We start from the raw sequence: 12,258 nt of genomic DNA on the forward strand, positions 1-12,258 counted from the left end.
GCTATTCGCGGTATCTGTATTTGCGGTTTCGCGTATTCGCGGTCGCTGATTTAACATAAAATGAAACCTAAAAAAATGTGAATTTTAAAGCGCCGTGAACATTTTCCGCCATAAAAAAACATGGGCGTGGCTAAAATTATCTTTCCCGGTCAAAACAGTGCTCACTGGGTGGGGGGAGAGGGGTGACAAAATCGCGAGCGTGGATGTTTCTCGCTAATCCTTGTTCAATATGTGTTATGCACTTGTCATGGAAGGTTTCGTCATTTGCTTTTAATTTATATGCTTATAAATTGAATAAATTTATCAATTTATAAATTGATATGCTTACAAAAGTGATAAATCTACCGTTTTGCAGTGTAAAACACACTTTTTCGAGTGTGTTAACGGAAGAAAGTGACTTTATTGTGGCCAAGTTCTTTCTAACCCCTACAAAAATATGGCTACGAATAACAAGGGAAATGTGAAAAGATCAAAGAAAGTGATGACATTAGCGAATAAAATTGAGTTATAAGACAAAATTTCTAATAGTGAAAGTGTCTCCTCAGTGGCAAAACATTATAAAATCAATGAGTCAACGGTACGATCAATCACGAAATTGGAAGAAAAAATCTGCTGTAGTGTCCGTGAAGATGCGCTAATTGTTTCAAAAATTTGCTCTGTAACTCGTGATGTTAAATTAGAAAAAATGGAAAACGCTTTAAATCTGTGGATAGAAGATCGAACTCAAAATAAAATTCCGTTAAGTTTACTCATCATTCGTGAAAAGGCAAAACTCCTTTATCAACACTTTAGCAAAACTGGTGATAACAGTGGTGGGATAAGTTTTAGGTAGCAAAGGCACTGGTTTGAAATTTCTAATAAATATTACATTTAATATTAAATTGTTTCTTATTTTCATTTCGATGCCATATGCTTGCATTTCACTATGTACTGTCTATGTACAGTCATATTATGAAGGTACATATAATACATACATAGACAAAATTTTAGACTAGTTTTTCTTATATATTTCATACTTTGGAACGGAACCCCTTTATTACTATAAAAGCCATAACTCAGTATTCGCGTTTTCGGTATTCACGGCATTTCTCAGGAATGTAACCCCCGCGAATAGCGGGGGTTTACTGTATTCCAATTACAGTCTCACAGTTGCCTTATACAGTGGGATTATGACCTTCTTATCTGTACAAAAATATTAGGTAAATTATTGATAGGATGCGACTGGCCATACTTGCTGCTTGTCGTGCTTCATGTCTGCCTCAATTCCTGAACCCTGCCAAGTATATAAGTTATAAGGGTTATCTAATTCCCAAGCATTTTGCTACATTAAAACATAGCTGCCACTTTTCTGACCATCCTCAAAACTTATCCAGGTACTTCTTTCACTTTAAGCCATAGCAGTTCCTCTTCCACCTTCCTTTCCATCATTACAAAATCATTTAACTCTCAATGAGCAGTACACAGACTTCTGTTAAATCCATCTGCAAAGTTTTGCAAGTGTGAATATAGTTGCGAAATTATTCAGTTTATTGGCAATCTGTGCAGGATCATCAACATTTACGCCATTTGTATTCAGTGCACTAATGTGATTTATAACATTGACACACACACACACACACACACACACACACACACACACACACACACACACACACAGTGTGTGTGTCATTCTTAATCTGGTTATTAATCACTGTTAATAACCAGATTAAGAATTGCATTCTTTGTTGTCTCTCGAGCATGTTAGTGCAGAAAACAGCAAATCAAGAAATGCTCTGCCAGAGAGTGAGCTTTCAATCCTTGATTTCCATTCGATATCTGTAAAGCTTAAAACTGCCATAATAATTTATTCTGATTTCCTGGCCCACTCCATATATCTGTATGTTATTGATTATTCTCTTCAGTCTTTTGGCCTATAACAGACTGCTTTATATCACAGTCATATCACCTATAATAGACTCCTTTATGTCACAACCATATTGCTATAACGCACACACACTTCTTTATGTTATTGGTTCCCTAGTGGATAAGTACAATCCCTTTAGTTTCCGTAAGAACAGATGGCTTGTTAATAACATGATAATGTTTTGCAATTGTTTTGTTTTTATTGCATCCATTATTATTCAATAAAATGTTCTCAGGTTCCCTTGACAATTGAATCTCCCACTAAGATTATCTTAATTATAATCAAAAAAGTAAACAATCTATCTACTTTTCAGTAAGTCACTGTTGACCCAAAGTATGCCTAGTTTCATTTAAGATAGATGCAATCCTTTCATTCAGCACACAGAAATTCATCACCCATTAGAGGTGGCTTCATATACATGCTGCAATCTGTACAATCAATAACACTAACTAAGAGTTATTAACTAGTCACATTCTTATTATCAAAAAAACATTAAAATATCATGTTATTACTTTAGGCGATAAAGTTATGATTTTTCTTTTATTATTAATTAATTGCTATTTTTTCATTAGTAATTAATTAATAAATATTATTATATAATATTAATTTACCTTGAATACAGATGTTTCTTTTGGAACCAGAGTAGGAGATTTAATAGCTACATCAGGAACTGAAGAAGAAAGCTCCTTAGTTTTATATGGTAAAAAAGACATCAGACTTGGAACTTTTGACAAATGTGTATCACCTGCATGTCTATTCATTCTGCCCACTGAAAAAAAAAAAAAGAAAAAAAAAAAAAAAAAAAACTGTAAATCATCACAAATAAAAAGCATAATCTACTGAAAAGTTGTTTTTCCTTAATATATTTTTTTTATTTTTCTTTATATTTTTTTTCAATCTACATTAAAAAGGAAAAAAGAAAAAAAAAAACTTGTTTTTTTATTTCCAAATTTTATATACAGTAGAATCTCGAGTTTCCAAGACAGACGGTAAAAATAACATTCTGGATAATCGATTTCTCATTTATCCAAAAATATTGAGACATGTTCAGCAATGTACTTAAAAAATATGGCGACAGATAAAAAACAAAAAAATTTACCATGCCATTTTCAAACTTTTGATTAATTTAAAGATTTTGTTTAATTGAAAGCACAATTCCCCTGTGTTTACTCATCATTTTCACAATTTCTAAAAAAAAACATATTTACTATAAAAAAAAAAATTGACACTCCTGACATAAATAACGAAACAAAATTTGCAGTGCGACGGAATACAACAATCCACGTGATGCACTAAAACAAACTAAACACTTTTTCTCATTCCATTTTTTTTTTGAGCAGCGGCTGTGAAGACAATGGGGGATTGAGGGAAATAGGTACATTCATCTACCAATCACGACTTATAACGGCACTTCTTGTTACTTATTTATGACTTGCAGTGCACTGGAAAACTGCTAGCTTGGGGGGATACACGGACTAATAGATTAAAAGCAGCTGCTGGCAGAGGTGAAAGTGATTCTTGCACTGCTCCTATTGAAATGAGCAGCAGCCTGGAAAGCAAGGCAATGGGGATTTCCAGGACTGCTGGGAGTCATTTATTTGTTTTTGAGTTTGTTTTTTTAGGAGCATTAGCAACTAAGGCCATACACTCTGGGGATATGCAGTGATCATTACCTGATCTATCTGCATCCTCTGTATTTGGTGGTCACAGGCTCGAAGCCCGGTCTAATCATGAAGCGTGTGCTACACACTGCTGCTCCTGCCCACATTGTTGTTATTGTTATTTTGGTTTTTCAGGAGCATTAGCAACTAAGGCCATATTGCTCCGGGATATGCGGTGGTCATTCCCTGACCTTTCCGCATCCTCCGTATTTGGTGGTGACGGGCTCGAACCCCGGTCTAATCAAGAAGCGTGTGCTATGCACTGCTGCTCCTTCCCACCTGGCTACGGAGGTGCCTCCTGCCCACATGGCTATGGAGACGCCTCTGGGAGTTATAGTGGAACAAGTAAATAAATGGGCTGTGTTAAGGTAACTAAGAGTAGAAACAGGTGCATGAATACCTGCATGTACACCAATGCTAGGAGTATAGTTAATAAATTTGATCAGCTTGAAGTGCTAGTCAAGACACCAAAGGTAGATATTGTTGAGATATCAGAGACGTGGTGTCACACAGACAAGCAGTGCAGAATTGGACTTGGGGAGTACGGTGTGTATAGGAAGGATAGACAGGATAGTAGAGAGGTTATGCTGTTAGTTAAGAAACACAAAATCTAAGGAAGTGCACCCAATTGATGTTGGTGGTCAATGCAATGTTGAGTCTTTCTGGTGTGACATAAGCACAGGGAAAGGAAAAATGGGAGTAGGTGTGTGTTATAGGCCTAATGAACCTGATGAGTTTAATGAGCAATTGTGCAGAGAAATAGAGTGGGCCAGTAAATCAGAGTATCTTATAATGGGGGATTTTAATTTCCCAGAGATTGACTGGAATTTGTGGTTGGTCTCTCACACACACACACACACACACACACACACACACACACACACACACACACACACTAGCAAGGCTTTTGTGGATTTATTGGATGATTGTTTTCTACAGCAGCATGTTGTGGAGACAACTACAGGGAGTAATACTCTTGATCTGATTATCAGTAGTGATTCTTCATGCATTAAGAACCTGCAGATAAAGGAACCACTATGTGGAGTGATCACAGTGTGCTGAAGTGGGATTTACTCAAAGAGGTAACTATCATCAAGGGTAAAAGGAAGGGTTTTGCTTTCATAAAGGTGACTACGGTGGTCTGAGACAGTATTTAAATTCAATGCCGTGGGACCAGCTGATGATGTTACGAACAGAAAATTCAAAATGGGAAGCATTCAAAGAATTAAACTTGGCAGCTACTAGGCTTTACATACTAACTAAGGAATATTGTTCAAGATTTAGGCCTAAATAATGAACTAATGAGACATGTGACAGAGAAGAAAAATGCATGGGATACATATAAATTAACTGTTGACACGGAAGCCTATGATAGATATAAGCTGGTCTGTAACTAAGTCACAAAGGAGGATAGGCAGGCAAAGGCAGATTACGAGAAATCTTTGGCAAACGACAAAAAGAAAAGCAGCAAAGAGTTCTTTACTTATGTAAACTCTAGAAGGAAGGGGATGAATCAGATTGGTCTACTTGATATTGATGGTTCAACTGTTGATGATCCTGCTCAGGTAACTAAGAAACTAAATGAATATTTAGCATCTATATTCACAAGTGAGGAGTTATTCAGGGAGGGGAATGCCAGAGGTGTATAAACTTTGGCAGTAAGCTAGATAATCTTGTAATAACTGAGAAAGTGGAGGAGAAATTGTTGAAGATAAACATAAGAAAAGCCACCAGGAGTGGATGGAATCAGTCCAGTTATATTAAATAAGGCAGCAAAGGAAGTAAGCAAACCCTTAGCCATAATTATGAGAGCTTCCTTGGACTCAGGGGAGGTACCCATGGACTGGAGATGTGCAAATGTGACCCCATTTCACAAAGGAGGATCAAAGGGCGACACAGGTAATTACAGACCTATTAGTTTAACTTCTGTTCCAGGAAAATTAATGGAGGCACTCGTTAAAGATGCATTGCAGGATCATCTAGACAAGACTTCAGTTACAGCTTGGACACGGCATGGGTTTGTTAAGGGGAAGTGTTGTCTGACCAATTTGATTGCATAACATGTAGTCACCAAGGAACTGGATGCAAAGTATAATTTTGATATCATATATTCGGATCTTAGAAAGGCTTTTGATACTGTTGCACATAGAAGACTGCTGCACAAATTGGAGCAGTGTGGCATTGGAGGCAAATTGCTGCTATGGATAAAGGGATGGTTGAGTGGGAGAAGACAGAGTGGTAATCAATGGCCACTGCTCTTCGTGGACTAATGTTATTAGTGGAGTCCCTCAGGGTCCAGTGTTCGGTCCTTTGTTGTTTTCTGTATTTATAAATGATACTGATGATGGTATATCAGGCTTAATGTCCAAGTTTGCCGACAATACGAAGGTTGGCAGGGTTGTTAATGCCATTAATGACAGTACGCTGCTGCAACAGGATCTAGAAAAGCTGAGAAGATGGGCTGGGAGGTGCCAACTGAAGTTTAAAATTTAAAAATGTAAATACTGCATATGGGAAACAGTAACCCTAGAATAATGTATCAACTGTGTGGTACTACACTGGCAGTGGTAGAGAGTGAAAAGGACCTGGGGTAATTGCACAGGCAGATATGAAATTTTTCTGAGCAGTGAAAATGGTCTGCAAGAGTTGCTCATGGTGTCTTGTCAATGATATACAGGAATTTTTCTAACTGGGATAAGGAGGTGATTATCCCCTTGTATAAGGCAATGGTCAGGTCACACCTTGAGTACTGTATACAGGTCTGGAGCATGCTCTTACAAAGAAAGACAAGTTTTGCAAGTTACAGTGTTTGGAGACTAGGCACCGGCGATGTGATGTGATGTGATTTGATTGAGGTGTATAAAAAAAAGCCTGAATGGTTTGAGCATGCTCAATGCTGATGGGAGTCTCCCTCTTGCTCAGAATTGCCTGAGGTAGCATAAATTCAAATTGATGAAAGACAGTTGTAATATAAGATAATTCTAACATAAGATAGATGTGTAGAAGTTTGCCTTTAGCCAGTGGGTGGTTGATTGCTGGAACAAACTTCCATCTGTCGTAGAAGTTGATAGCTTAAATAGATTCAAGGCAGAACTAGACAAACATTTGGAGCAAGTGGATGGGTGAAATTAGAAATTTTTTTTTTCTGGCTGATGCTATATAAGCTTGCTTATGTAGCATCACGCTAATGTTAATTTCAGGTCTTGCAAAACATTTGTTTATACCTATTCTATTTATTACTTGAATTTTACTATTTCCAGCAGATATCTTTCTTTTTTTTTTTTACTTTGGAGTCTTGAAGTGTCCCGGTTAATCCAATCCCTAAAAACGAAGAGTCTGCTGTATCAGTTTTTGTGGCTCAGTCATTTGGAATTTATAAGGGATCAAAGTGCTCCTTTTCATTTAGTAATTTACACATAAATAAACTGCACCCCTACTCTTTATTACACAGGAATAGACACTACAAACAAATAGTGTTAATGGTAATATGAGGGGTAATCATTTAATTCATGGACTGGTGCAAGGTCTTGTCTTAATTGTCGTCATCTGAATCCTGTGGATTTCGCCTTATCGAAATACACTCCCTTGAACTTTACACACTTTTACCACCATCGTACTTCTTGAAAGCCATTTTTTGAAAGACTGTGAAGTGCTTCTGTTGTGGCTCTGCAAGCATCATTGTTGGATGCAAAACAGTTGCCTTTCAGAGCTTTCTTCAGACATGGAAACAGGAAGAAATAACATTGGGTTAAGTCCGGGAATAAGAGGGATGTGACAGAGCCTTAGCACATATGTCAGTAATCACTGGCTGCACAATATTAGCCATATGGGGTTGGCATTGTCTTGATGGAGAAACCACTTCACACCACAAAGTTCTTGACACTTCTCACGAATGGCACAGCGAAGTTTGAATCCGAGAACCTCAGAGTATGCTTCACTATTCACAGTTATTTCACAAGGCACAAAATGTGTAATAAGAATGCCTTTTATATCAAAAAAGACACATGAACCATTTGTTTGTCAGTCGAACAAGAAGCTTGAAATTTCTTAGATCTTGGTGAAGGCGAATCAGAATGCTTCCACACACCCAACTGTTGTTTTGTCTCTGGATCATAGTGAAAAATCAAAGTTTCATCACAAGTCACTATTCAATTTAAAAGGTTTTGATCCTGTGTTTCAAAATGATCAATCATTTCTTTACAAAATACCATGCAATACAAGTCTACTCTTTGCTGTTTTTGTTCTGGAGTCAAACTGTGTGGAATCCAGTGGCTGCAGATTTGTGTGACATTTTCAGTTGATTTTTCACATTATTGTGAGCAATACCATATAAAATGGACATTCTAACAGCTAATTCATGAAGTGCAATTTGCCTGTCTTCATCCAAAATTTCCTGGGCTTTTGCAATTTGACCAGGAGTTGTTGAGAAGGAAGGCTGACTAGGTCTTGGGTCGTCTGCAACAGACTCACAGCCTTCACTGAATAGCTTGTGTTATTTAAATATTGCTGTCTGTCCTAACAAGACATTCAATACCATATGCTTCATTCATCTCTAACTTTTTCTGATGAATTTAAGCCCCATCTGACAATACGAATCACATATTGTTGTTCAACGTGTATGTCTGTCATGATACTTGCTTCAAAAAAACCTGTCTTCATCCAAGATTTCCTGGGCTTTTGTGATTTGCTGAGTAGTTGTTGTAGAGGAAGGCTGACAAGGTCTTGGGCCATCTGAAACAGACTCACAGCCTTTACTGCATCACAGTGGGGGGGGAGACAAGGGTAATATAGATACACATTTATCTGAGAATATTGGTCAAGTAACACTTGCACTACCTCAAGAGTTCTTGTTTGTTACCCCAAATGAACATATTAGCAAGATGTTCTGGGGATAGAAATGTTTCAAATGAGTGGGTAGCTAATGCTAGGTAGTAGTAGTAGTATAGTAGTATTTGAGGATTTTTGGCACAAGAGCCTCTTGGGCCATATTGTGCCTGTTCATGATTTAGTTATTACTAATTTCATGTTATTATTATTAGATATAATAATACAAATTTATTCATTTTAAATACTGAAACAGTTCCTCCAAATTTGCTTTATTACCAAGAATATGTGATAAGGTTAAAGGTTCCTGTAAGTTGGATATGGAAGCTAAAGCTGGATTTTCGGACTGATGAAAGTTCAGGACATTCAATGAGAATATGTTTTATTGTTAGGTCTGACTGGCAAAATAAATATTGAGGAGAATTCTCTCCCAGAAGCAAATACAGATGAGTTAGATGCGAATGACTGATGTGGAGCCTTGCCAGAATCACTTCTTGTCATCTGCTTCTCCTAAAACTAGATGACCATTGTTGTGGCTCTTTTTTAATCTGCAACAGTTTATTATTGATTTGAGTTTGCCAGAGATGAGACCATTGTTTTCTACATGTTTTTTTTATAATGGATTTGTAGTCAGTGTAGGGCACTTTCAGTTGAGTAGAAAATCCAGAGTCGGGATGTTTAGCAGTGGTATCTGCATGTTCGTTACCTGGGATGCCGATATGGCCAGGGATCCATCAGAAGGTAACTTTCTGGTTGTCTGTTTGATAGTAAAATAATTTAGACTTGATCTCTTTAAGAATGGGATAAGAGGGAGAAAAGGTAGACTGAATGGTAGTGATTGCACTTAAGGAGTCTGTATATATAAGAGATTGATCAATATGGAAATTGTTTATGTTATCTAGAGTCAGTTTTATTGCAAATAATTCTGAGGTATAGACATTGCATTCAGTTGGAAGAGATACGGCTACTGAGAACATGGAAGAAATTGCTGCAGCACTTACAGCCGCATCTGTTTTGGTGCCATCAGTATAAATATGTACTTTCTCTGAGTTGGCCAAGGAATGCGATTTGTGCAGCTGTTGAAAGGTGATATTTGCCAGAGTGGATTTTCCCCATCTTAAAAAGAAATTGTCACAGAGAGATGAGTAATCAGTCCAGGGAAGTTCTGGAGTAGCAAGGTCATGGAATATTTTCTGAAAGTTAATATCCCAATTGAGTATGAGTTCTTGCAATTGAAGCCCCACGGGGTGGTTTTCTCCTGAGATGAAGAGGAGGTTCATTTGCCTCAATGTACAGGCTGTGAACTGGGGATGTTCTGAAGGCTCCCACAGCTATCCTAAGGGCACTATGCTGTCAGAGTCATAGACCAGTGATCCATAATCTAAGCGTGATCTTATTAAAGATCTATAGAGATGTAGGAGAGAGCTTCTATCAACACTCCAGAACATAGCGGAGACAGCTCTTAGGATGCTCAGTTTTTTTAAAACAAATTGTCTGAAGATAAGCTATATGAGAAGCAAAATTAAGTTTATTGTCTAAGTTTAATCCCAATAGATGGAACTTGTTGGTAACACAAATCAGGCATTTTTTTAAATATATTTCTGAGTCCGGATGTAGTTTGCATTTTTTTACAAAAATGAATTGCAGTGGATTTCTTTTCTGCTAGAGAGAAACCATTCCGTAATGCCCATGATTCTATTTTAGCTATGGAAATTTGAAGCTGCCTTTCAATGGTGTTCATAGTTTGAGATTTACAAGAGATAATGAAATCATCGGCAAACATGTACGATTATACTGTATTTGGTACTTCCCGTGTCATATTTGTAAATCTTATTGAAAATAATGTTGCACTGAGATACATGAACAATTTATCCAAATCAAATGATTTGGATAAATTGTTCATGTATCTAACCGGAAACATTCTGTGGCATAGGAAGTTTTGAATAAAGTGGGGTAATTGCCCTCTCAAGCTGAAAGAGTGAAGATCTCGAAGAACACCGTATCACCAGGTGATATCAAACACTTTCTCAATATCGAGATTGATCATAACTAGATGTTGTCCCCCTTATGAAGGCATTATGGATGTTTGCTTCTGCTTTTATCATCACATCTACCGTGGACCGATTTTTCCGAAATCCATACTGGTTACTATTTAGTAAGTTAGCATTAGCATTAGTAGAGGCATTTGATGCAAGAAAGCAAGCTTATGCAGCATCAGCCAAAAAAAAAAAAAAAAAAAAAAACCCCACTTCCACTTCACCCCTCTGTTCGTTCAAAATACCTGTCCAGCTGAGCCTTAAACTTATTTAGGCTATCAACCTCCACCACAAGGGATGGAAGTCTGTTCCACCAACCAACCACCCGCTGGCTAAAGGCAAATTTCCGCACGTCTATCCTACATCTGTCTTTCCTCAATTTGAATTTATGCCCTCTAAGGTGATTTTTCTGAGCTAGAGGAAGAATCCCATCAGCTGAGCATGCTTAAACCATTCAAGGCTTTATACACCTCTATCAGATCACCTCGCTGGTACCTAGTCTCCAGACACTGTAATTTGCAAAACTTAAGCCTTTCTTCGTAAGAGCACCCCTTTGTTCCATTTACTAATCTTGTTGCCCTTCTCTGTACTCGTTCCAGCGGCTCTACATCCTTCTTGAAATGAGGCCTCCAGACCTGTATACAGTACTCTAGGTGTGGCCTGACCATCGCCTTATACAATGGAATAATCACCTCCTTATCCCTGCTGGAAAAATTCCTGTATATCATTGACAATACTCCATGAGCTACTCTTGCAGCCCGTCTGCACTGCTCACAGAACTTCATATCTGCCTGCACAACCACCCCCAAGTCCCTTTCATTCTCTACCACTGTCAGTGTAGTACCACAGAGTTGATACGTTGCTCTGGGGTTGCTGTTTCCCATGTGTAGTACTTTACATTTGACAATGTTAAACTTCATTTGCCACCTCTCAGCCTATCTGCTCAACCTTTCCAGATCCTGTTGCAGCAGCATAGTGTCAGTAGTGTCCTTGACAACCCTGCCAACCTTTGTATCGTCTGCAAACTTGGACATTAAGTCTGATATACCATCATCAATATCATTTATAAATACAGAAAACAATAATGGACCCAACACTGAGCCCTGAGGGACTCCACTAATAACATCAGTCCACGATGAGCAGTGTCCATTGATTACCACTCTCTGTCTTCTCCCCCTCAACCACCCCTTTATCCATAGCAGCAATTTGCCTCCAATGTCACACTGCTCCAATTTGTGTAGCAGTCTTCCATGTGCAACAGTATCAAAAGCCTTTCTAAGATCCAAGTATATAATATCAAAGTTATTCCCTGCATCCAGTTCTTTTGTGACTGCATCATAGTATCCAATCAAGTTGGTCAGGCAAGACCTCCCCTTAACAAAACCATGCTGTGTCTGAGCTATAACTGAAGTCTTGTCTAAATGATCCTGCAGTGCTTCTTTAACCAGTGCCTCCATTAATTTTCCTGGAACAGAAGTTAAGCTCACAGGTCTATAATTACTTGTGTCAGCCTTTGATCCTCCTTTGTGAATTGGGGTCACATTTGCACATTTCCAGTCTATGGGTACCTCCCCTGAGTCCAAGGAAGCTCTCATAATTATGGCTAAGGGTTTGCTTACTTCCTTTGCTGCCTCCTTTAATATAACTGGATAGATCCCATCCACCCCGGGTGCCTTTCTTGTGTTTATCTTCAACAGTTTCTTCAAAAGACTTATCTTCAAAAGTTGTTCGTTCCCAGGAACCAAGTTAGCTGCTTGTGAACCATTCTTTCCAGGACTTTGCCTAAACAACTAGTTGGTGAAATCAGATGGTAGTTATGTGGAAAGGAGCAATC

General features: G+C 38.0%; 1 protein-coding gene across 1 annotated transcript in view; it reads right to left on the bottom strand.

The window, feature by feature from the left end:
* Positions 1–12,258, bottom strand: part of LOC150086960 (KICSTOR complex protein SZT2-like) — a 1,378,951-nt gene that overhangs the window by 398,628 nt on the left and 968,065 nt on the right. The window contains exon 46 of the mRNA XM_090372336.1: positions 2,515–2,672. Within this exon, the coding sequence (XP_090228462.1) occupies positions 2,515–2,672 (158 nt within the window). The remainder of the gene's footprint in view (positions 1–2,514; positions 2,673–12,258) is intronic.

The sequence above is a fragment of the Mastigoproctus giganteus genome, chromosome 4, assembly GCF_048544385.1.
Source record: "Mastigoproctus giganteus isolate SK-2022 chromosome 4, ASM4854438v1, whole genome shotgun sequence".
In the NCBI taxonomy this organism is placed as follows: Eukaryota; Metazoa; Arthropoda; class Arachnida; order Uropygi; family Thelyphonidae; genus Mastigoproctus; species Mastigoproctus giganteus.